General features: G+C 46.4%; 1 protein-coding gene across 10 annotated transcripts in view; it reads left to right on the top strand.

Annotated features, from left to right (window-relative positions):
* Nucleotides 1-26,489, top strand: part of DOCK3 (dedicator of cytokinesis 3) — a 605,476-nt gene that overhangs the window by 526,611 nt on the left and 52,376 nt on the right. For all 10 annotated transcript variants that reach the window (XM_032805794.2, XM_032805793.2, XM_032805795.2 and 7 more), the window contains 5 exons: nt 5,917-5,977; nt 6,679-6,772; nt 7,711-7,859; nt 22,996-23,082; nt 24,868-24,972. In XM_032805794.2, coding sequence (XP_032661685.1) covers nt 5,917-5,977; nt 6,679-6,772; nt 7,711-7,859; nt 22,996-23,082; nt 24,868-24,972 — 496 coding nt within the window. The remainder of the gene's footprint in view (nt 1-5,916; nt 5,978-6,678; nt 6,773-7,710; nt 7,860-22,995; nt 23,083-24,867; nt 24,973-26,489) is intronic.

Raw genomic sequence — 26,489 nt, 5'->3', positions numbered from 1 at the left:
AGGGAGGTCCTCCTCGTCAGCAGGAAGCCCTCCACTAGAGCCATGTATCTGGCAAAGTGGAAGAGATTCTTGTGTTGGTGTGACCAGCGTCATACACCCCCTCTCCAGGTGCCTGTACCTCTCATCTTGGAGTACCTCATACACCTGAAACATCAAGGCCTGGCAGCATCCTCCATAAGAGTACACCTCACTGTTATCTCGGCCTTCCACCCAGGAGCATCTGGTTGATCCATCTTCACCAACCCTATGGTTGGTTGCTTCCTCAAAAGTCTGGACCGCCTACATCCCCAGATCCGGCAGCCTGTCCCTGCGTGGGACCTTAACCTGGTCCTCTGCAGGCTCATGGGGCCCCCATTCAAACCATTGGCAACTTACTCCTTCCTATATCTGTCACAGAAGGTGGCCTTCCTGATTGGGGAGGGATAGCTCAGTGGTTTGAGCATTGGTCTGCTAAACCCAGGGTTGTTCGTTCAATCATTGAGGGGGCCATTTAGGGATTTGGGACAAAAATCTGTCTGTGTATTAGCCCTGCTTTGAGCAGGGGGGTGGACTAGATGACCCCCTGAGGTCCCTTCCAAACCTGAGATTCTATGAATTGTAGTTCTATGAATTGTCACCATTACTTCTGTGAGGAGGGTGTCTGAGTTAAAGGCCCTCACATCTGACCCACCTTACATGGTTTTCCACAGGCATAAGGTGCAACTCAGGCCTCACCTGGCCTGACTGGTGTTGCACTTCCAAACCAGTCAGGACATTTTCCTGCCTGTCTTTTACCCTAAACCTCATGCCAGTTACTGGGAGCAGAGTCTGTACTCCCTTGATGTTTGGAGAGCACTAGCTTTCTACATTGAGCACATTAAGCCATTCAGGAAGTCAAACCAGTTGTTCATAGTAACTGAATAAAAGGGCTCCTGGTCTCATCTCAAAGAATATCCTCCAGGATCACGTCATGCATCCACATGTGCTATAAGTTGGCCAGAGTACCGTCCGCGGCTCTGATGGCACACTCCACGAGGGCCCAGGCTTCGTGGGCAGAAGTCTTGGCCTAGGTCCTGATCCAGTAAATCTGCAGGGCAGCACCTTGGTCCTTGGTACATACCTTCAGCTCTCACTTCGTCATCATCCAGCATGCCAGAGATGATGCAGCTTCAGTGGAGTGGTGCTACAATCAGTGTTTCCTTAACTCTGACCCCACCACCTAGGTACAGCTTGGGAGTCACCTAATTGGAATCGGTAATCACTCGAAGAAGAAAAAAATGGTTACTCAACTCTTGTAACTGTTATTCTTCGAGATGTGTTGCTCATATCCATTCCAAACCCCGGAGTAACCAGCAAGAAGGAACTGAACAGGTACTGGGTCGGCAGGATCATATATTGAGTGCCACTCTAGGGGGCTCCACAACCAACCCGACAAGTGCAGCTAAGAGAAGAACCTTCCAATGAATGGAAGGTCTCATTCTTCTTAAGTGATTGCTCATGTGTATTCCACAATAGGTATGCATGCTCTCCACATGCACCAGTACCAGAAGTTTTTCCCCTAGAAGTACTCATAGTGGGGAGCACCTCTCATGACCCCTGGAGTGGTGCCTGCCTAGCATGGTATAAGAGGAGCTGCGCGCTCCCCCCACCCTCTGTTCCTTCTTGCTGCCAGTGAAGGTGCGTCAGAACTGCTCTACTCCAGCTTTGCTGTAGCTCATTCCCAGAATTGTTTGTTGGTTCAGTGTTAGTACCTGTAGTTAGTTAATTGTTTAGTTAGTTTAGTTAGTCAGTGAGCCCGGGCCACAGCATGCCCTGAGCCCTGGGGTTTAAGTCGTGCGGCTCTTGCAGGCATTCTGTGCCAAGAAGTGACCCACACACAGACTGTTTGCGCTGCTTGAGAAAAACCTATATCAGCAAAAGGTGCAAGATTTGCAAGTCGTTTATGCCTCGGACCAAAAGGGAAAGGGACATTAGGCTCCGGGCCATACTAATGGAGTCGGCGCTGACCCAGCCCCTGGGACGCCGCTCCAAACCGGTACCTGGCACCGAGGCGTCGGTACACGGCGACCCTCCGGTACCATCGACCAATCGGCACCACTCCCTGTCCACGGGGCACGACAAAAGGGCCAAGAAGACTCCCTCTTCGCAGTGGCACCAAGGGAAATCTGGGACAGAGGCTAGGCCAGACGTGGGCAAACTATGGCCTGCGGGACCGTCCCACCCGGTCCCTGAGCTCCCAGCCTGGGAGCCTAGTTCCCGGCCCCTCCCCCGCTATCCCCACTCTCCCACAACCATGCTGCCACACGGGCCACACTCTGGCCCGCTGCTCCCGCTGGGCAGCGTGGAGAGTGCAACTGGCTCTGGCCAGGTGTCATGACTGTGAGCTCCTGCTGCTGGTAAGGGAGTGGGGAGTGGGGGGGTTGGGTAAGGGAGCGGGGAGGTCCTGGGGGGCAGTCAGGAAGGAAGGGGCAGTTGGATGGAGCGGAGGTTCTGCGGGGACGGTCAGGGGATGGGGAACAGGGAGGGTTGGGAGTGGGAGTCCCATGGGGCCTGTCGGGGTGGGGGTGTGGATTGGGGTCGGGAGGGCAGTCAGGAGACAGGGAACAGTAGGGGTTGAATAAGGGAGTGGGATCCCAGGAGGCAGGTAGGGGCAGGGATTCCCGGGAGGGGGTGGTCAGGGGATGAGGAGCAGAGGGCGTTATGATAGGGGGTGGGAGTCCCAGGGGGGCTGTCAGGGGGCAGGGATGTGGATAGGAGTCAGGGCAGTCAGGAAGCAGGTGCGGTTGGATAGGGGACGGGGGTCCCGGGAGGGGGAGGTCAGGGGACAAGGATCGGCGGGTTGGATGGGTTGGGGATTCTGAGGGGGGCAGTCAGGGGGCAGGAAGTGGGATGAGGCAGATAGGGGGCAGGGCCACGCTGTTTGGGGAGGCACAGCCTTCACTGCCCGGCCCTCCATACAGTTACGCAACCCCAATGTGGCCCTCGGACCAAAAAGTTTGCCCACCCCAGGGCTAGGCCCATGTTGGGCAGTCCTCGATCCCCACCAAGCCCCAGGCCTCCAACTCAAGCTGAGCAGAGTAGCCCATCCCCTTCAGAACAGGCCTCTCCAGATGTCCAAATGCTTTCCATGTCTGAAGCAACACCGATGTCAGCCCCACGCTCCAGTGGCAAGCCACCACTGGGATCTCCGATTTCGGTCAAGGGAACATTCCCGAGGCTGATCACCACCCAGTGACCACTCGGGGCAGAGTCCAGGTGGATTGCCCTCGATGCTGACCAGACTGTCTGTCTGGGTCCCGTCCAGTCCGGACTTGCAGCACCACTCGTCCTGAAGGGGTGAACATCAGCAGGACCGCGGCAGGCATCGCTGTCAGTCCTCGTCTTGGAGAGGATACTGCAATCAGTCATGGCATGATCATCAACGCCGTTCCCACTCGAACTCTTGCTCCAAGTCTCCGTCAAGACATCGCAGCCCCAGGCGTCGATCACCGGTGTCTCGGCATCGTGGGTCCGCCCATTGAGGTCGTTAGCGGAGCAGCTATTACCGTCGGTACCAGTCCTCCACGTCGAGATCGCAGTCCCGTGGCCGTCATAGATCCCGGCACCGCCACTACTCCAGGTCAAGGGACAGCAGTGGATCGTACGCCAGCCCGGTCTCCATCTGTAGCCGTCCTTTGATGGGCCAGGCCAGCCAACCTGGACAGCCGGTCCCTCCGGTGCCACAGCAGGTGCAGTGGCACCAAGCGTCGTGGCTGGCCAAGTGGTACCAGTGGGCACCATGGCCTCCAGCGCAGCCTCCAGTGAGAGCTCGCTTAGTGACCGGAGCTTCAGAAGCACCATCGGCCTCCCTCTCCAGACCCCCGAGAAAGGAGTCAGTGGGACATACATCCTCAGCACCATGCCCGGAGTCCAACCAGGTGGTGGACCCTCCGGTGCCAGCCGACACCCATAGGACCGCACCAGCCTCTTCACCCTGCCTGGAGGAGGCGATTGCAGCCCCGCCCCCCTCCGTCCCACAGGAGGACTCTAGGGAACACCAAGAACTCTTAAAGTGTGTAGCAGCAAGCCTACACCTCCAGGCAGAGGAGATGGAGGAGCCGTCGGACAAGGGCCCTGATTGCCCTGGCGTGGCCCAGTCAGCATTGGTACGGGACCCTCACAGGCCTGGCGGTAGCTCTGCCATGGCCGTTGCCACTCCGCCCGGACCTGCTCTCTCAGGACTGCGGCCACCTCCTCCATCCCTACGTCGCGGCTCTTCACCTCACGGTGTGGCTGCTCAATGGTTAGGTGGAGAGGAAAGGACGTGCTCAGAGCAGATTCAGTGCATCCTCCTCAAGACGGCCCTCCACTCTCTGCACTTATTTGGCGAAGTGGTCCCGGTTTTCTAGGTGGGCGGTGGACCAGGGTGTCTCCCCAGTGACCGCACCGATCCATCTTATCCTTGATTACCTCCTCCACCTGAGGGCCCAGGGCCTGGCACCCTCGTCAGTCCAGGTGCACCTGGCAGCTATACCTGCCTTCCATCTGCCAGTGCAAGGGCACACAGTATTTTCCCATGCTATGACTGGCTGGTTCCTTAAGGGTTTGGACTGTCTTTTTCCATATTCTGGACCCCCAGACCTAAACCTGGTGTTGGCTCACCTCATGGGGCCCCCGTTTAAACCACTGGCCACGTGCTCCTGATCTCACTTGTCATGGAAGGTGGCCTTCCTGGTTGCAATCACATCGGGCAGGCGAGGCTCAGAGCTCAGGGCCCTGACCTCCAAGCCGCTGTACACAATCTTTCATAAGGACAAGGTCCAGCTCCTCCCACACCCCACATTCCTCCCAAAGGTGATCTCCGCCTACCACATGGGTCAGGATATTTTTCTACCAGTCCTCTGCCCCAGGCCTCAAGTGAGGAGCGCCATCTTCACATGCTTGATGTGTGGCAGCTCTGGCTTTCTACCTCGAGCGGACTAAGCCGTTCAGAAAGTCCTCGCAACTGTTTGTCGCCTCAGCTGAGGGGCTAGCCAATTTCCACTCAGCGGCTTTCCAATTGGATCACTTCGTGCATCTCTTCCTATTATGAGCTGGCAGGTGTCCCCCCGCCACCCACTGTGAGGGCACGCTCGACTCAGGTGCAGACCTTGTAGGCTGCCTTTGTGGCCCACGTTCCCATCCAGGACATTTGTAGGGCCGCCACGTGGTCTTCGGTTCACACGTTCACCTCACACTATGCGATCGTTCCCCAGACCAGGGATAATGCCAGGTTCAGCAGGGCTGTCCTCCATCCTGGGAATTTGTGAACTCCTACCCACCTCCAACAGATATAGCTTGGAATCACCTGTTGTGGAATACACATGAGCAATCACTCAAAGAAGAAAAGACAGTTACCTTTTCCGTAACCAGTGTTCTTCAAGATGTGTTGCTCATGTCTGTTCCACATCCCACCCTCCTTCCCCTCTGTTGGAGTTGTCTGGCAAAAAGAAACTGAGGGTGGGAGGAGTGCACAGCTCCCCTTACACCGTGCCAGGCAGGTGCCACTCCAAGGGTCGTGGGGGGCGCTCCCCCCTATGGGTACTGCTTGGGGAAAAACTTCCGGCAGCAGTGCACATGGTAAGCATGCACACCTATTGTGGAATAGACATGAGCAACACATCTCAAAGAACACCAGTTACGGAAAAGGTAACTCTTGTCTCTAAGGCACTCAATCCAGAACCCTTTAATAGCACTAAATTAACTTTAAAATTTTGCTCATTTGAAGACTAACTTTCTTAAATAACTTCTTTAGATGTGCACTGTATGGAGTCTCTTTTGAGGGGTGCTTTAAGAATAAACTTTAGCCTTAACTATTGTTTTTGCATCTGAGAGAATTCTGGTTCTAGAACAGTTTCATTTTTAGTTAAGAAATACGCTCTTGCAGTCTAAATATCTCAACAGTGTTTCTCTTTTCAGGGACTGCATGAAAGGAGATGAAACAGAAAACAAAAAGATTGGCTGCACTGTTAACCTGATGGTAAGAACACTTTCTTTTTGTATTTATTGACCTGTGCATCATGATCCTATACACAGTATTTTAATCTGGAATGGTAAGGTTTAGGTATGGTGATCTGCAGGGAGGATTAATAGCCTCAGCATGCTGCAGATGAAAATTTAGGGTTTTTTCCATTTTGAATTTACAGGAGTGTGTAGTAAAATGGTTCCATTGAGACAGGAGGCAAGAGAGCAGAGCAGATGAGCAAGTGTGACTCTTAGCAAAGAATATTTCTACAGGCATTTTATCCTTTTCCCTTCCTCCTCTTTAATCTCCTCCTGTACAAACACTCCCCCACTCACATCTCCTTTTCTGTAGATTCTCGAGATGGCAGTAGTATTTTTAGAGTGCAGAGGGAATGAATCACCAAGACATATTTGTGGGCATTCACTCTCTTGTACCTTACTCTCTCACACTCATATTTATGTGGATACAATGGGCCTGATTATTTTCTCCTTTGCACTCATGTTAAGTCCAGCATAACTTCATTGAAGTTAGTGGAGTTACTCCTCATTTACACTAGTTTAAATTAATGCAGTATTAGGCCCAATCTTTCATATTATTAATGCACTTTCTTCATATTATATTTAGTTTCTATTAGCTGCCGAGAAGTAGGGGATTATTTTACACTGAAAAAGTTTCTCAAGATTGTTTCTGAATATTAATTTTCAACTCTTTTTCAGAACTTTTATAAATCTGAAATTAACAAGGAAGAGATGTATATCCGCTACATCCACAAGCTGTGTGACATGCACTTACAGGCTGAGAACTACACTGGTTAGTAATGAATGAGGAGGCTTTCTTCAGGGTCTGTTAGAAAGCAGGCCAGAAGTGTTGAGTCTCCCAGCATTCTCTTTGAATATTCATCAAATACTTTTCTAGGAATTTTTGTGAAGATCAGCTACTGCAATTAGAAGAGTTAGAAGCCCTGTTGTTTCATATTGCTAATGAACTTGCTTTGATGCCCTTTAAGAAACAGACCAGTTTGTAAATTTAGAAACCTAATGAAGAGGTTGATTTTGAAACAGTACATCAAGGAAAAAGGGTGTTGAAGGGACGTTGTGGATGGTAGCCCTTTGCTAATATTCGGTATTGGCAGAATCCACGTTAGTCATGTATCTTGTTCAGGAGGTGTTTATAAGCGAGGGAGAAAACCTAAGGAGAAATGAATCATAAAAGCATTAGCAGTCTGATATGTTGCTATGTTTATAGCTCAGTTGAAAGATGAGCATCTATTTTTAAATTATATACATCTGCACAACTTTGGGGAACTTGGGGGAAGTTAGAAAGATGACTTTGAAGGGGAAAGTACAAACATTAGTAAGGTGCTTTTTCCATTTCAGAGAACATTCATCAAGAAAGTGTAATTGGTGCTACAGTTAGATAGCTGTTGCGAAAACCCATCATGTTAGCTCCCTATTCCCTGTCCACATGATGGGAATGGAGTCTTAACACATTTTCCACTGAATGACCAGGACATGTCATCTTTGTAATGCTGCAGCATGAAGTTGTTGATCCACTGACCAAGTAGCTTCCATCTCTCAGATGTTTCAGAAAGGGGATCTTACTTTTCAGGAACTTTGTTCCCCACTGGATTATTCTGTAGGTAAATTTCAGATCATGATTTGGTTGACAAATCCAAGTGCAAATCAAACCCATTAATTGTATTTATTTGTCGTAATTTACTCAGTCTTCACTGATTGTTGTTCTAACAGAGGCTGCATTTACATTGCTTCTGTACTGTGAGCTACTTCAGTGGGAAGACAGACCTCTGCGAGAGTTCTTGCACTACCCATCACAGACAGAGTGGCAACGTAAGGAGGGGCTGTGCCGGAAGATTATCCACTACTTCAACAAAGGGAAGGTATGCCAACTACTGCTCTCCTCCAACATCTTCCCTCTGTTTCCCTGACTGGCTTTTTTCCCTCCCAATCCATCTTTTCAATTAAGTAGTATATTAAAAAATCTTATGCTGTGATAAGTGGACCTTCGGCATTGTAGACTAAACAGCAGATAGCTAGAGAGTAGCTGAGAAAATGAGTGGGAATAAAACATAAAACTCAGAACTAGATGAGTTAGATCCAGAAAAAAAGAATCCAGGAAATTCCTGCACCTTCTGTCCAAATTCTGAATCAGTTGGACTGATAAAGAACTCTGTGAATTTCAGTTGCTTTATTTCCAAAAAGTCTCTCTTTGTAGAAAGTTCTGAAAATTTCCACTTACATGTATTGTGATTCATGTTAAGGTTTGGTTATTTTCTGACCTGCAGGGTTAAATATGAATGGTCAGTGGAATTTAAGACTATCCTCCTCACCTCAACTGTTGTTTTACTCCCAGGTTTGGGGTTCCAATTGGACTCTATTATCCATTCACTGCCTCAGAACAAAATGCAACAACTTGCAAACATCACTCATTTGACATATCTTTCCCACAGTAAATAAACAAATTTTAAAACTACTGTACTGATATATGAGCTATGATCCCTTATGTTATGATATTTCGGGATGGTTTCATTAGGTGAGTTTTAGAAGGTATTTATACAATTTTGTAAAAATTAAAGACCAGATTATCCCCCTGTCTACATTATCTCCGTTCTCTAAAAACTCCTGAGTCTTAGCTCCATAGAGCAAGACTAGCAAAATTCCCTGAGTTTTAAAGATTTTTTGTTGCTGGCAGAGGTTTTTTCACCCAGGAGGGCAGTGGCTGCAGCATAAAGCACAAACACCTCTGCACCATACAGAGAATGGGATTAATATTTCATTTAGTTCCTCGTTGGCCACGGTCAGTGAAGGAGCTGTACTTTAGCAAAGACACATACTACATATATCTATAATGGGAAAAATCTATCCTCAATTTACTGGGGGAAGGCAATGGCGAATTTACAAGTAATTTGTTACATTAACAAAGAAGTACTTTGTTCTCGGGGTAGTGTTCTTGTATAGTAAAACTGACTATCACCCCCTCTATAAAGCTTCAGATATTCTCAGTATTTAGCCAACTACATTCCACAGATTTATCAACTTCAGCTAGTATCTCAGGACTACCTGATTTAGACAAAGAGTACAGAGAGCATATATATAAAATAGTGTATTCTCTAACTATTAAAGGTTAGTAAAGTCTTGTTTGACACGTTATCAGTTGTATGAGACAATATAACAAAAGCACTACTGGTTCTTGCACTATTATGCTTCTACTGTTCTTCCAGATGGACATTTATGGGGTTGTCTGCTGTAAGTTTGCTTCCTTTTACCTTAGACAGTAACTGAATTAGACTCCCAAAACAAGTATTTTTTTTCGTGAGTATGTTGTTCAGTTTTTCTAGACACAGGAGTAAAACTGAAATGCCTTGAGCAGTAAAATTATTTTGACACTATTCAGCACATTTTTCCATTGCTGTGTAGCAGGGCTCAGGTCAGGGAGTAGAAGAATTTTGCAGCTATCAATTTCTGTTAGCTCTTTTTTTCTGGGCAGCCAGAAGAAGCCTTTCTCTGCCTCTGCAACCAATGGCTGCTATTGTGCTGCTTGCTGTAATTTGTTCTATCTGTCCTTTATAAGGGTTTCCTTAGCAGCATTCTAGGGGTGAGATTCTTACCCCGTTCTAGCCTCTTAACACTTTGTAAAAGGTCTGCAGTAGCATAAAGGGGATCTAAAACCCCTGAATATAGCTGGAGGAGAATTCCTCCAGCACAGAAATTGAGGAAGACAACAGCTATGGGCTGTTTTCTGAGGACCCCCTCATAACCATTGACAAGAAGGGCATGCCAGGGCTGGGCTGAGGACAGGAGGGGTGTTTCAGGACAGGGCCACAGCTCATAGCACTAAGTGATTGTGGGTGGTGCTGCTGCCCATAAGCAGCCCCTGCATGACTGTCTAAGTTATGTCAGGAGCCACTTCAGCCCATGGAGCAGCCCTGAATTGCCACATTAACACTCACCCAGGCTGCAGAAAAGATGTTTTTTGTTCCATCACTTCACTCTGTCCTTAATGGGTTTGTATCTCAAGAAGCCAGTAGCGCTAAGATTTTAAGCACTGGCTTGATTTTCTCTGTCTAGTTTGCAATTTATGCAAAAACCTTGTTTTAATGGATATTTTTAAATCTCAAGGATCTCAGTCAACATTTTGTCTTATAAAACTCCTTGTGTATCATTTTCACATATGAAGATTTCAACTTGCTCTCAGTAAATGTGAATTCTAGTGATTCCGCCTTATTTCTCAGTATTAAAATACTTCATCTCGGCTTGACTGCATCTTATCTGCATTCTTTGACAAAGATTCTAGCAGCTTCCAGGTTGTAACCCCTCCAGTTGCAGCAGAGCTTGAGGAAGAAGAAGGGAATTCAGTAAAGTCGCCAGCTTCTTGCTGGCAGACATTCTTTGTCCATTTCTCTGTCTTTTTTGTTCTTCCCTGAGGTACAGTTAATTAGCCAGGGTCAGAAATGTAACCTTTATACTGGAAATCAAGATTTAAGAGATTTTATTTGCTGTTCTCAGACCCAAATATTCATTGACAGCACCTTGAAAGCTACTGAGACTTTGTTAGTTTACAGACAGTGAATGGAACAGACTAAATGTGATTCATTCTCTGGTGAATAGAGATTTAGAATTAAGCCGCATTTTGCATCAAGTCCACTGCTAGCCCCCATCATTAGCAATATTTACCAGCCTAATGAAGCCCATCCTGTTTGTGACATCTCAGTGTACATTCTTCTCCCTTACTGTTTTGAGCAGGGGTGCAAGAAGCTAGATTTTCAAAAGAGTGCATGTTCAAATGCCCAGAACCCACAACTGGAGCTCAGCTAACATTTGTGCTCCAAAATAAGTAGCCAAGTTTCCAAAAGAGTTCAGCATATTGAGCTCTGAGGTCTTCTGAAAATCTGCCCCCAATTGTGCATGCTGAGCACTTTTGAAAATCTGCCACATAAATCCACTGCAGCTCATGTAAATAAATGTTGCAATTTGTGAATTTTGAGATTTGCTTTATCAGTGCCTCCTGAGTGTGTTTGGTGTTAATCAGTGTAGAACTGCTGGCACCACAGAGCAAGGTTGTAATAAGGGGGTAGATGAGAGATGCTCAGCAAGTGAAGGAGGCTGTACAAGGTGAAAACAGATCAGGCACAAGGTGAGTGGAGGATCAAGGTCAGATGAAGAAGTCGTGGTGAGAAGAGGGAAAGAGGAATGACATCATAGAGAGGACAGGAACTTGCACAGGGCCTACAGCTAGAACTCAGATCTTTGATTATATAAAATTACAGATGAGTCTCATTTAAGTCATAGATTTTAATCAAGGGGATCTAATGTTTCAAGGGTAACTTCCATGTGCGATATTGCCAGAATCCTTGAGTGGAATTACAGCACCACACTTCAGTTGTCTGTTTATTCTCTCTATATCCTTTTCAAATCTATACTCTCTGTCTTCCTTTCTCTCTTCTGTAAAAGATGGAGACAGTAGTCATATCCTGGAGTTTTCCTCCCTGGTATCTCAATTTGTAGCTACAAAATGTTCACCCAGTGCAATAGAATATCTCCATGTTGAAATGTAACCAAAAGAGAGAGCTTCATTTAGGATGACACGTGTAATATCAAAGTACATTTGACAGAGCTGGTAGAAATAATGAAAACTGCGATAAAATTATAATAGCATTCAGATCACAGGGAAGAAGGCAACATGCAAGCAGGAGGGGAAGACATCTATTGGGTCAAGTCAGAGGAATAGCTTCCATTTTTTCATTGTCCTCTGTCTAAAACTAGACATTAGACGTTCATATAAGCTTCAGTTGTAACATCCCAGTTGGATCTCTGAATCTCTGGATTCAGAAAACGACTCTTACTCCTTTCAAACTGCTTTAGAATTCATTTTTCTGTTCTGTTCTTTTAGATAAATCCAGAATATCTGAGGAGGCAAAGGGTCCATACATTGACGTTTAAAAATGTTTGTGTGATAAATAAAAAATAAATGCCATTTGGATTGCAAATATAAACCCTTAACCATGTAATGTTTGAAAAGGAAATTTTTGGCCTGTAAGTATGTATCAGTTCATTTGAATTGGAAATCCACAGCAAAGATGCTATTGTTACGAGATCATGAAGCCTGAGTGATAATCTGAGCACCCAAGCAACTGGTCTTCCAGCTGGTTTCCTGTTATGTTGTTGACTATCTAAATATAACTCATGTCCTCAGTGCAAAAGATTTTCATCATTTAAAGCTATATATATTACTGGAACAACCAAAAAAGACCCTGAAAAAGCTGATGCAAAAAATCTTATATTCGTTTTTGCCATTCACAAAAGCTGCAGAAATTTAGGATGGTTATTTTTCATTTTTTTAATTCTTGGATTTATGCTTTCTTTTCTAAATGTTCCTGAGATCTCACTTACCATGTTTTGAGCTTCTTCAAATAAAAGATACAGCATCTCTCAGTTCTTCTTCGAGTGCTGTCCCTGTGGGTGCTCCACTCTAGGTGACGGTGCGTCCCGGCGCCACTGATCGGAGATCTTCAGTAGCAATGCCTGGCCAGGACTCACATGCTCAGCTGCTGTCTTGAGGTCTCGTTAGAGTCTGCTTGAGAGCGCGTGTCCTGCGCCCCCCTCAGTTCCTTCTCAACTGTCCTCGGCTGAAGACGGGACTCAGGGCAGTGCTGATCCTCTTCCCTGGTCTCTGAAGGAAACAATTACAAAGAATATAGAAATAGTTAGTTGTAACATCCCAGTTGTTTCCCCTACCTTAGAACAGTTACTTAGTTTAAAAAAAAAAAAATCTTTTTTCCCTCAAGCTTGTCTCCTGCAGAGACACTCTCCCCCGGAATTCCTAGTTCAATAATGCCAGGGGCTTCAGGATTCAAGAAATGTGCTTCCTGTCAGGACTATGCCAAGGTCCGATGGACTTTCACATTGTGTGAAGTGCCTTGGCGAGACACACGTCCCTGCCAAGTGTGTCCATTGCACGAGCCTCAAAACAGGGACTCGTCATGACAGGGACCTGCAGCTGAAAATGCTTCTCATGCAGAAATCCCTGCAGCCACTTCTGGAGACGGCAATGTCAAACTCTCTCCCTCACACTCCCCGGCCAGGTCCAAACCAATTGGGAGCATGGCTTCACCCTCTCAGGCAAAGAGGCAAGAAGTCCAACTGTCTCCAAGCAGAGACTTTCACAAGGGTAAAGGGTCTCCTGCGAGATCCTTACCCTCAGTACTGACAGCACCGAAGGCAGGTGCCTCCGACCATCCCAGCACCTCAGCCATGGCTCCCGCGGAGTGCAGAGGCAGGGACCCGACTTCCTGTGCCAGGAAGGTCTCCTCGGCACTGAAAATAGACCTGGTGCCAACAGCGCACTTTGCCCTGGTGCCGAAAAGAATGTCGGCACCAAGCCTCCCTGCTGCTCAGATAGCAGCAGTGGTCCTCCCACAGAGTGCCTACAAGAGACCCACGGCACTGGGAAAAGCCAAAAAAAAGTCTGTGCACGCCTCTGAGCACAGATTGCACACAGCGGAATCAGAGCCTAGGGAACAGCAACAACAGTTCCTGAGTCAGGACGACCTTTCAGTGGCACCTGAGCCTAACTCTCCACTCCCGGACACACAGTACTCACTCTTTTACCAGCCGCTCTCCCCACCTGACCTGGCTACCTTTATTGACAGCAAGCCTGATATGCAGCAGCAGGTGGAGTTCTCCCCACCTGTCTCTCCTCCTCCACTGGGACCTTTTGAACCTCAGGTCATGGCTCACAACCACCAGCCTCAGTTTCCCTACTTTGCCCCCCTGTGGGTGGCACCTAACTTTCTTTTCTGATGCCTTGGCCTCATTGGTATCCGTGGGCAGCTCCTACTGCCACTCGCCCTCATGCTTCTTCCACCAGACCACAGGCTCCTTGCTTGTCTCTGTCTCCATCTCTGTCTACTTCTAGAGCACCTGAACTCCCCTCTGAAGAGGTGGGCTATGGACCATACCCTAATTCGCCAACTCCTTACTCTCCATCGGCTCCAGATGGAGCCCTCATGCCTCCGCCTCCACAGAATGCGGACAACTTCTAACAGTTCCAGGAACTTTTCAAGAGGGTGGCACTCAGCCAAGACATCCCTTTAGAGGAGGTCCAGGAGACACAACACAAAACTCTTCAAAATCTTCCAACCCTCTGCGCTCTCAAAGATCGCGTTTCCCATAAATGAAGCATTCCTAGAACCAGCTGACACTCTCTGGCAGACCCAAGCCTCTACTTTACCAACTTGCAAAAAGGCTGAACGTAAATATTATGTTCCTGCTAAGGATGTAGACTTTTTATTCTTCCATCCACAACCAAATTCTCTTGTAGTGGATGCAGCGACTACCAGACCACCCCGCAGGACAAGGACCTCAAATGCCTTGACATCTTGGGCCACAAGGTTTATACCTCCTCCACTCTGCAATTCAGAATTGTAAACTATCCCACCCTACTTGCAAGTTATGACTTTGATAATCACAATAAACTCTTTGATTTTACCTGCCATATTCCATAGGACAGGAGAGCAGACTTTAAGTCAGTCCTTGTTGAGGGCCAACTGGTCTCCAGAATGGCCCTACAAGCATCTCTGGACATGGCAGATACAGCTGCCCACACTACTGCAACTGCAATTGTTATGCACAGATCTTCCTGGCTCTCTACATCTGGTATCCCTAAAGACCTGCAGAGCAAAGTGGAGGACCTCCCCTTTGATAAAGACAAACTCTTTTCCAAGAAAACCGACAAAGTCCTTCACACCATGAAAGATTCTAGAGCAATCCTGCACACCCTGGGCATCTACCCATCCCTTCCCAGGAGACAATGGTATCAACCTTACCAGAGGCCACGCACACAACAGTATCACCAGCCTCAGAACAGACCATGTGATATACCCAAGAATCACCCTAGACTTCCTAGGCGCAAACAAAATCAAGCGCAAACAGCTACCTCCCACCCATCGGGAAATAAACAACAATTTTGAAGCATTGGTCGAGGGTCTGCATGACCACCCCTTGACTCGACCACCTACTTGCCCATTTGGCCACTGCCTCCAGGTTTTCCACCATGCCTTGCAGCAGATTATACAGGACCGTTGGGTCCGGGAAATAGTTCAGTCCGGTTACTGTATCCCTTTTATATCCTATGCTCCTATCCTTCCCTCTCAGGGACCCCTTTCATGAACACCTGCTTCGCGTGGAAGTGGCTCATCTTCTACAAATAGGAGCAGTGGAATCTGTGCCAACACAACATCGAGGAAAAGGGTTCTACTCCCACTACTTTCTGACCCAGAAAAAGACCGGGGGATGAAGGCCTATACTAGACCTACACTGACTGAAAAAATTCGTAAGGGTACAGAAATTCAAGATGGTACACTGGGCACAATAATACCTGTGCTGGAACAAAAGGACTGGTTCACAGCCCTCGTCCTACAGGACACCTATTTTCATATATCCATTCATCCAGCCCACAGACACTTCCTGTGGTTCACAATCGATCATGACCATTTCCAATACAGGGTACTCCATTTCAGACTCTCCACAGCACCAAGAGTATTCTCCAAGATCCTAGCCGTAGTCATTGCCCACCTCCACAGACACGGGATCATACATTTCCCCTACCTAGACGATTGCCTCATCAAGGGCAACTCATACGATGAGACGCTACAAGCTACCCATTTCTCCGTTTCCCTCTTCCACAACTTGGGCCTGCAAATAAACGTCCAAAAATCCACCATGATTGCTACGCAGCAGATCAAATTCATTGGAGCTCACCTGGACTGAATTCAAACCAGAGCCTCACTCCCAGACAACAGATTCCTCACTATTATACATCTCGTGCGTACGCTCTCTGTTTGTCCTAGGATACAGCAAGAATGTGCCTACAGCTTCTTGGCCACATGGCTGCCACCACCTTCGTGGTCAAGTACACCAGGCTGCACATGAGATATCTTCAGGGCTGGCTCAACTCAAACTACAAACGCAGCAGGCACAGCCTCTGCATGCTGTTAACTCCTCCAGCAACATACTAGCTTCCCTGCAATGGTGGACAAGACCAGAGAACCTTTGCATGGGCATTCCCTTTAAAAAAAAATCCCCCACATTCATGCTCACCACGGACACTTCCCTGATCAGTTGGGGAGTGCATCTGGAGGGACACACAGCGCAAGGCTGCTGGTCCATGCCAGAGACATGTCTACACATAAATCTCCTAGAGCTCAGAGCAGTGAGACAAACCTGCCTTTACTTTCTTCCCCTCATAAAGAACAAATCTATCCGGGTCCTAACAGACAATATAGCATGTATGTTTTACATCAACAGAAGCAGGGAGCACAACTGCATTCCCTATGCATAGAAGCCATCCAATTGTAGAATCGGTGCATACAACACCACATACAAATTATTGCATCGTACCTACCCAGCTGTCACAACACTACCGTCAACACACTCAGCAGACACTTCTCCAAAGAACATGAATGGGAATTGCACCCTGCGATACTACAACAGCTCTTCTCCCAATGGGGCACCCCATCAATAGACCTCTTTGCCACAACCCAGAATTGCAAATGTCACCTATTTTGCTCCAGAGTAGGATTCGGGACTGCATCCCCAGGAGACGCGTTCCTCATCCCATGGAACAATTCTCTCATGTACGCCTTTCCACCGATCCCTCTGATACACAGGGTCCGGCGCAAGATCAGAGATGACAAGGCCCAGATCATACTCATTGCCCCGGCTTGGCCGAGACAGATATGGTATCCTTACCTGCTCCACATGTCCGCTCGTCGTCCACGGACTCTCCCCAACAGACCAGATCTGCTTTCTCAGGACAACGGACGAATTCTTCACTCTCAGCTCCAGAAACTCCACCTAACAGCGTGGTTCCTTCATGGTTCCTGACCCACGAATTAGCCTGTTCTGAGCAAGTCCGATATGTCCTACTGCATAGTAGAAAAGACTCCACCCGTAAAACTTACCTGCAGAAGTGGAAGCGCTTCTCCCTGTGGTGCTTAAATAAACACTTATCACCCCATATTGTGACCCATCGTAGACTACCTCCTGAAACTAAAACAGGACAGACTCTCACTCAGCTCCATTAGAGTACACCTTCCACGATTCGTTAGAAGGCTATTCACTCTTTGCCCACTCCATCATAAAACGCTTTCTCACGGGCCTACAAAATCTCTACCCTGAGATTTATCCATCAGCAGCTGCATTCTTCTTCAATCTCGTTCTTCACAGTCTTATGAAGCCTCCATTCGAGCCCTTACCTACCTCATCTCTTCTTCATATGTCCATATGGAAGGTAGCTTTCTTGGTTGCTATAACATCAGCAAGTAGGGTAAAGGAAATAAGCGCCCTGATGGCCTACCCTCCCTACACAGCCTTCTCTAAAGACAAAGTTACCCTGCGACCACACCTTAAATTTCTCCCTAAGGTGGTGTCCACCTTCCACCTTAACCAACCAATATACTTACCTACATTCTATCCCAAACTTCATAACTCTGCACGAGGTGACTCTGCATACCCTGGACGTCAGACGAGCAATTGCCTTCTATTTAGACAGGACTAAACCATTTTGTAAGTCTTTGCTCCTATTTGTCTCCACTACAGAGAGATCAAAGGGTGCAGCCATTTCTAAACAATGCATTTCCAGGTGGATCTCTGACTGCATCAGATCCTGTTACCGCATTCAGAACGCTCAACCGCTCGAAGGCATCAGAACTCATTCTACTACAGCTATGTCAATATCCGTTGCCTTCCTCCATAATGACCCATTCCTGATATCTGTAAGGCGGCCACGTAGTCATCTGAACACACATTTATCAAACACTATGCTATCACGCAGGATACCACAGCAGACACCATACGGTAGGCCATACCGTATTGTCTACAGTACTCTCTGCCACAACTCCAGAGTCCCACCAGCCATAGTGGGTACTGCTTCACATTCACCTGGAGTGGAGCACCCACAGGGACAGCACTCAAAGAAGAAGAGAAAGTTACTCACCTTGCAGTAACGGAGGTTCTTCAAGATGTGTGTCCCTATGGGTGCTCCATTCCCCACCTCCTCCCCTCTACTTTGGAGTACTATTCTGACCTCTCCATGATAGAGAAGGAACTGAGGGGGACGTGGGACGCGGGCGCTCAGGCAGACTCTAAGGAGACTGCAAGACAGCAGCTGAGCGTGTGCGTCCCGGCCAGGCATTGCTACCAAAGATCTCCGATCAACGGCACCGGGACGCACCATCACCTGGAGCGGAGCACCCAAAGGGGGACACATCTCAAAGAACCTCGGTTACTGCAAGGTGAGTAACTTTCTCTTTTGTGACAACTAATGTTTTATTTCTGTTATTTACATGACAGTGATTTGTAAACCAGTTAAAACTTCCTAAATAAATAGATATAATGTAAAGAAAATAAACTGAATTTTAAGTGCCTACTGTGCTCCCTTGCTATAGACCTGTTTGGAGAATCAGTCATGTTGTATTATAAAGAGGTCTTCCGTGGTATTGAGGGTGAGAGAGCAGAAATGGTAGAGGAGACATTTAGGAGAGCCTTATAAAGAGAGGTATGATATACTGTATCAAGTGGTGTGGGGGTTCATTTTTTAAATAAAGGTGCATATAGCAAGAAAAACATCATCCACATTCATTACTACTGGTCTGATAGGGTATGTCTACCCCGCAGTAAAACACCTGTGGCTGACTCATGTCAGCAGACTTGGGCCCAAGGGGCTCAGGCTGCAGGGCAATAAAACTGCAGTGTACACATCTGGGCTTGGGCTGGAGCCCAGGCTCTAGGACCCTTCCCCCTTGCAGGGTTGCAAACCCAAACATTAATACTGCAATTTTATATCCCCACACCACAAGCCCAAGTCAACTAACAGTGGCCAGCTGCAGGTGTTTTACTGCAGTTTAGACATATCCTTAGTTACTATTAAAAAAATGGTAGGGTCAGATTCAGATTGCTCTCAATGTAGTATTCTCCTATTTGCAACATTTGAAGTATCTAACTATCTATAGTTGTTAGTCTAATAGTGAGAAGCAATCCCTGCCCAAAGAGCTTATAATCTAAATAGACAAGATAGACAAGGGTTGAGAGACATCAATTTATGAAGCCCTCATCATCATAGTATCTGAGCATCTCCCAAGTTTAAAAGAAGTAACAAAAAAATCTTTCTCTCTCTTTTCTTCCCTGCCTGTGGAAGTAAACATTTGAATAGGCATCAGAATTTCATTGTGGGACCGTGGATAAACTGTATGGAAGAACTCAATTAGGGAAGGCTAAGGTGAAGAAATGAGTTTTGCATTTGGTTCTGAACATACTGAGGTTAGCGGTTATAGTTATGTCCCTTGGCAATGAGTTCAATAGTATAGGCCCAATTCCTATGCAATTTCTGGTTTTCAAGTTATTGACCCTAGGGGTGCTCCACCATAGGATGTGTATGCACATGTGCACTCTTGACCAGATGCTTTAATTAGCAGTGTCCACAGGTCTGTTCTATGCATTATACACCTTGTGCTCCAGTGTGAGGGCATCTAGGGAGGGGCAGACCCATTGCCACTCCAGTTCCTTCTCAACTGCCATTGGCTCAAGATAGATCACTGGCGTGCCTGCTGCTGCTCTAAGAGTATTTATTCTTCTTATTTTGATTTGTTTAGTTTTTTATTTTAGTTTTAGTTTTGAAGTACAAGTTTGTGCTTTCAGGGCGGTTCTCCCACCTCAAGCTTTCTTTGTTGCTTGTGGCACTCTCTATCTGGGTTATGCCAAGGACTGTAGGTTTCAAACCCTGCCAGACCTCCCACAGATCTTTCCCCCTCGGTGACAGGCACTCCAGCTGTGTCCAGTGCCTTGGAGGGTCACATGACCCATGAAATTGCAAGGTTATTACAGGGTTCGAAAGCAGATCTTGCAAATGGAGGTAGGATAGATTGACACTCCTCCTAATGGAGCACTCCCTGAGGCCTGGGGGATCCAAATCCTCTTCCATTCATCAGCTTAGCCTCTCAGGCATCACCGGTGGTACTTCCTGAACTCTAGAGGCAGTTTCAGAAAAGAAGCATTCAAAGAAGAGAAAATCCCATTCCCTGAAGAAAGACTTCAGAAGGGGTAAGGTCACCTCTTAAAGCTGGACTCAAGGAGACCACCCATCCTATTATAGCAGGGGTGGGCAAACTTTTTGGCCTGAGGGCCACATCATATGGAAATTGTATGGTGGGCGATGAATAAGAACATAAGAACGGCCGTACTGGGTCAGGCCAAAGGTCCACGAAATTGGGGTTGGGATCAGGAGGGGGTGAGGGCCCTGGCTGAGAGTATGGGCTCTGGGCTGTGACCAGAAATGAGGAGTTCAGGGTGTTGGAGGGGGCTCCAGGCTGGGGTAGGAGGTTGGGATATGAGGGGGGAGAGTGTGAGGGCTCTGGGGGTGCAGGCTCTGGAGTGGGACTGGGGATGAGGGTTTTGGGGTGCAGGAGGGTGCTCCAGGCTGGGATCAAAGTGTTCAGATGGCAGGAGGGGGATCAGGGCTGGGGCAAGGGGTTGGGGCCTGGGAGAGGCTCAGGGGTTCAGGCTCCAGGTGGTGCTTACCTCAAGCAGCTCCCGGAAGCAGTGCCTCTGCTCCACTCTGGCTCCTACGTGGAGGCACGGCCAGGCATCTCTATGCACTGCCCCATCCGCAGGCACTGCCCCTGCAGCTCCCATTGGCCTCAGTTCCTGGCCAATGGGAGCTGCAAGGGCAGCGCTTGGGGTGGGGGCAGCACACGGAGACCCCTGGTTGCCCCTAAACGTAGGAGCCGGAGTGGGAACATGCCGCTGCTTCCAGGAGCTATGCAGAGCTGTGGCATGTGCGCGCAGAGCAGCCCCTGACCACACTCCCCCACTGGAGCACGGGAGCGGGACAAGCCCCAGACTCTGCTCCCCAGCAGGATCTCAAGGGTCGGATTAAATCAGCTGGTGGGCCAGATGTGGCCCGTGGGCCATAGTTTGCCCACCACTGCATTATAGGTACTGCTGAGGCTCCTTCAGACCTTGGTATCCAAGAGTCAGCACCTCCCAAAAAGACATCCCATTCTGAAAGATCTTCCAGAAAACAGCACTGAGAGGCCCTATCCTCGGGACTGGGAGCAGACCACTCTAGACACAGTAACTCATCTAAGATTAAGGACTCTAGAACAGTGTTTCTCAGCCATTTTTATATCAGGAACCGGCTTGCTGCCTTTCAAAACTGTGTCAGGCAGATCTCAAGGACCAGTGCCAGTCCACAGACTGGTTGTTGAGAAACACTACTCTAGAAAAGCTGCCTTGAAGGCATCAGTATCACTATCATGTCACAGCTACAGAACGTTCAGACTGGCTTCTATCTGTCTCCAGTACCATCCTCCTCATTATGCATCAGTTCAGAGTGCAGGAACAATGGTCTCTCCAGGACTGGGTCTAGCCCTGATACCAGCTATGGCCCAGGCTCCTCCTGTCCTCTACCTTAATCCACTGTCACTGTCCATGTTCCTATCCTATGAGGATCTTCTCATCTCAGAAGAACTGGAATCTCCCCTCTTAAGGGGCACTGAGAGAGGTTCTTCCCCAGTATCATTACACCAGCCAGTGACCAACCCTCTTTTCTCCTTTCCATCCTTGTTGTCAGCCAAAGTTCTCATCAGAGTTCCATATCAATCAAGACCGCCATTTCTGTGTTTTATCGTATGCCCCACACCTTGAAAGAGGAGGCTAAATGCCATACCTTAGATGTTAGAAAGGTGCTTGCCTTCTGTCTTGACAGGACAAAAACTTTCAGGACTTTCCCCCAACTATTTTTATCTTTCATTGAAAAGTTGAAGGAACAGCCAAGCTCTACTCAGAGACTGTCAAAGTGGGTTTCAGGTTGCATTGTAGCCTGCTATGAAGCTGTTGGAGTGCATCCCTTACCTAAAGTAACAGTCAACTCCACCAGGATTCATCCACGTCCATAGCCCTTCTTAAAGGCATTCCCATCATGGAGATCTGCAGGGTCACAATCTGATCCTATGCTAACATCTCCAAGCATTACTCCGTCCTAACTGCTTCCAGGACTATAAAGCCCTCAGTGATGCTGTCCTCCAAACCATCTTGGATCTACCTTTTCAGCACCCGCATCCATCTTGAATTACTGCTTAGGAATCTCCTACAGTTGAGCACCCATAAGAACAATAACTTGAAAAAGAAGGAGAGGTTACTTACCTATAGAGTAACTTGAGTTCTTTGAGATGGATTGTCCCTATGGGTGCTCCACCAACTGTCCTCCCTCCCCTGCTGTAGAGTCGAAGACTTCATGGTGAGAAGGTACTAGAGAGGCAGTGGATCTGTCCCTTCCTAAATGCCCTGATCCTGAAGCACAAAGTGTATAGTGCACAGACATGGACCTTGCTAATAAAAGTCTCCAATCAAAAGTGCAAAGGCATGCACATATCCTACAACGGAGCACCCACAGGGACAAATCATCGAAAACAACTTAAATTACTGTACGGGTAAGTAACCTATCCTTTTCTGTGCTGAAGAGTCTTTTCTAGTGCTTGACAACATCATTGTTCCTGTGGAAAATAGCAGTCATGGAGGCGGGGGTTGTCATATTCAAGGAGAGAGATGCAATCTTTCAGATAGGTAGGGCCAATCCCATGATTAAACCTGAGTTTATTCCACTGGGATTTAGGCAGAAGGTGGAGTAGCTATGCAGAACTTTTTTTTACAGTAAGCCCATTTGTTAGGTCATGTATCTTTCTCTGAAGAATTTCCTGATCTGATTAGTGAATTAAGAATGATGTAAAACTCATGGAAACATAGGCATCTGTTAGCACCAAGTTGCTAAATGTCTTGTATCAAACATTTATATGAAACCTAATAGAAAACCCTGTATTGCATTGTGTTTTCATGTGTGTTTGCTCCTTGGGTTTTAATCACTAATGAATTCCCCAAAATGCATTTCCCTATTCATAAGTGTTAAGAGCTTTAGTTGTGGCTGATAATCCCAGTTGGTCTGAGTCTTGTTTGCTTTTGCAGAGCTGGGAGTTTGGAATCCCACTGTGCAGAGAGCTGGCCATTCAGTATGAAAGTCTGTACGATTATCAAAGCCTCAGCTGGATTCGGGTAAGTGAAACCAGCCCTTCTCCCGCCAAACTCTTTATCCATTCCTTAGTGATTACTGCTAATCCATCAGAGAAGTCTGAATTAAAAAACAAACATACTGCTCCTCACACATTTAGGATGGCTCCTTTCTGAGTATGTTATTTTTCCCCCTCTGCCAAGATTACAGATCTGTTCCTGCAACCTTTACTAACAAATAGACATAACTCTCCCAAATAGGCTCATTGAAGTAACGTCTGATCCTGCCAGCTGTAATTACCAACAAGTATATGGACAACAGTTAAATATATAAATACGAACTATGCTCCCAAGCACAAATACATGTATATTCGTATTACTGCATTAAATTTTATTTATTTATATATTTTCTTTATTGGCAGTCAAATTGGTCTCCCCCTCAAGATGGAACTTGACAAGCTTATGAATGAGATTATATGATTGGGTTGCCTGTGCTATGGTTTTATATAAAATTTATTCTAAGGGCAGCAAGAGTAGCATGTCAGTCTAGGCTTTTGAGAAGATAAAGAGAGATAAATAGAATGCAAAGCACAGTGAAGTTCATGGTATTCCTGCCAATCAGGCCAATTCTCTCATTAAAGCGAGTAATTAATTGTCAAGGTGAGTTTGTGTCATCCCTGCTTTTATCAGAAAATCTTAACCAAGGCATCAATCAGGATTTTAAACTGTATGGTTCATCCATTCTGGTTTATGTCCAAAAAATATCAAGTATTACACTAAAATAAAAAGTGCCATGTGTTTGTGAATTGAGTCTCAGGTTGATGAGCACACCTGTCCAATGATGAAGCTCAATTCAGTATTTTATCATTATCCTAAAATTGCATCAGTAAATTAGTTATTATTGCTGTTTCCTCATTGGTTGGATTTAATCAGTCACGTGAAAAAAATCTTGACTAGTCAGTAACAGCCATTCCTATTCTCATCTCTTCTGTTAAAAAAAAAATCTGTTTTCGGTTCAGGTTTCCTAAATCTATATTAGACATGAATTTCTTTGATGAGTTTCTCCCCATCTATTTTTTCCCACAGTTTCTGTCTCTCTTCTTCATTCTATTTTCACATTATTCTATCTGTTCATTTATTGTACCTGTAATGTTTTGAGGCTAAAGCCCCTTTTTCAAAAGAAGGATTAATGTATGCAGGAACCATGAACCCCCAGCAGGATCTCCCTGTACTGGAGGCTAGGATTCCAAACTGGATTCCTCTCTCCAAAAAAGTCACCACTGTTGATAGTGAACTTGCTGTGAGCCTTTTTGAGCTTTGAATTGCATGTGGCCCAGCTGGACAATGGGGTCTGAGAGCCTGCTTTTGGAACAGGCCAGCATACTATCAGTAGAAAAGTACCTTTTCCTTCTCGCAAATCATTTTTTCCCTTCTTCCTGTTAAACTTACAGATGTCCAGAATTCCAGATAGTCTAGTTCAACTCCACTTCCTGCTCTTTCATGCCCTTTGGTTCACTGTTTAACCTGTGGGAGAGAATATGGTTAAAACAGGAGACTGAGAGACTGGGATTCAGCCAATCTAGATTTTAATCCCATTAGTTGCCACTAACTAATTCTGAAACCCATAATTCTAACTCCCATAAAATGTAATGTAAAATGGGTATAATTAAACTTACCCATTTCCCAGGAGTTTTGTTTAATTACTGTAATGTTTAAGTGTTTTGAAATCCTTACATAGCAGGCACTACGTAAATGCAAAGTATTATTATGAGATTCTGAAACAGTAGCAGGAACTTTGAGTTAGATATCAACTGCTTTTTCCGTCCACAGAAAATGGAAGCTACCTATTATGATAACATCATGGAACAGCAGCGCTTGGAACCTGAGTTTTTCAGAGTTGGTTTTTATGGCCGGAAATTCCCCTTCTTCCTTCGGGTAAGGCAGTTCAGAAGAAAGTGCAACATATCAACCAGGTCTGGGATTTTTGTGGGAGAGAGGAATGTTGTGACTGTTGAGTGTTAAAAATAAGGTTTTGCTTTGATAGCGATTGAACTGATAGATCCAGCTCAGAGACATTTTTGTGTCATTTCCACTGGGCTATTTGCTGCCCTCAAACTCTGTGCTTTAATATTTTGTATTGTTTTGTAACTATCAGGAACAACCAAGGGTAGTTTAATCCACACCAGCCATTTTGGAAACTTGCAGGTTATTTTTGTTTATGCAATAAACACAGAGATCTGTAAAACATCAAACCAGGGTGGCAAGTTGGCCATCTTTCACACTGATTGGTGTGAGATGTCAGGTCTTGGCATGTAATCTCTCTTGCTTTCTACAGTGAGAAATGGGTAGCTTGTTATATCTGCTCCCATAAATTCAGCTTACTGGGTAAACTAAAGGAACTGGACCCTTGGTAATAATTCATGGTAAAGACACAGAGAAGCGGATTTTCAGGTGCACAGATTTGCAAGCTCATATCAGGAGTTTTGATACATGCAAGTTTGTGCATGTGAAAAGACTTACCCAGACTCAACAGGATTTCTTTCTCTCCATTCAGCATAGCACCCTGTTGCAGCAATTTTGGCTGTAGTACATTACAAACTTCCATTTTTTCATAACACATCATACTTACAAGGTCTCAAATGACGTTCAGAGCCTAATATCAACTTGGTGGCTCTTCTAGGCTGCTTTTACACTAGAATTTTCAGACATGTTCAGGCACAGCTGTAAAACACAGCCCCTCATCTACATAAACTAGTGTCAATCCTCATTGTCCACTGGTCTATACATGATCAACTGGGTTTAATACCTGTTGTTTTAAAAGAGTGGTTGACTCCTTTTGGAGTGGATATGATTGCGCTCTATAAATGTCTCTGGGAAGTAAACACCAGAAAGGAAGAAGTGCTATTTAAACTAAAAGATAATGATTATAAGAACTAGTGGTTATAAACTGACTGTGAATAAATTTAGGCTGGAAATTAGAGGAAGGCTTCTAAGCATCAGAAAAGTGAGAATCTAGGGCCATGTCTAGACTACGCGCCGTATCAGCGCGTTAAAATCGATTGCTCGGGGATCGATATATCGCGTTTAATATAGACGGGATATATCGATCCCTGAGCACACTTATATCGATTCCGGAACTCCACCAACCCCAACGGAGTTCCAGAATTGACATGGCGAGCCGCGGACATCGATCCCGCGCGGTGAGGACAGGTGACTAAATCGATTTTAGATATTCGACTTCAGCTACGTTATTCACGTAGCTGAAATTGCGTATCTAAAATCAATTTTACCCCATAGTGTAGACCAGCCCTAGGAGTAGTGGGGATAAACAACCTAACTGATTTTAAGATGGAACTTGACAAGCTTATGAATGAGATTATATGATTGGGTTGCCTGTGCTAGCAGGGGCCTGGACTTGATGACCCAAGAGGTCCCTTCCAGCCCTGTGTCCC

The sequence above is a fragment of the Chelonoidis abingdonii genome, chromosome 16 (assembly GCF_003597395.2).
Source record: "Chelonoidis abingdonii isolate Lonesome George chromosome 16, CheloAbing_2.0, whole genome shotgun sequence".
Classification (NCBI taxonomy): domain Eukaryota; kingdom Metazoa; phylum Chordata; order Testudines; family Testudinidae; genus Chelonoidis; species Chelonoidis abingdonii.
The sequence above is the reverse complement of the archived record's forward strand: the minus strand, read 5'-3'. Positions and strand labels throughout refer to the sequence as shown.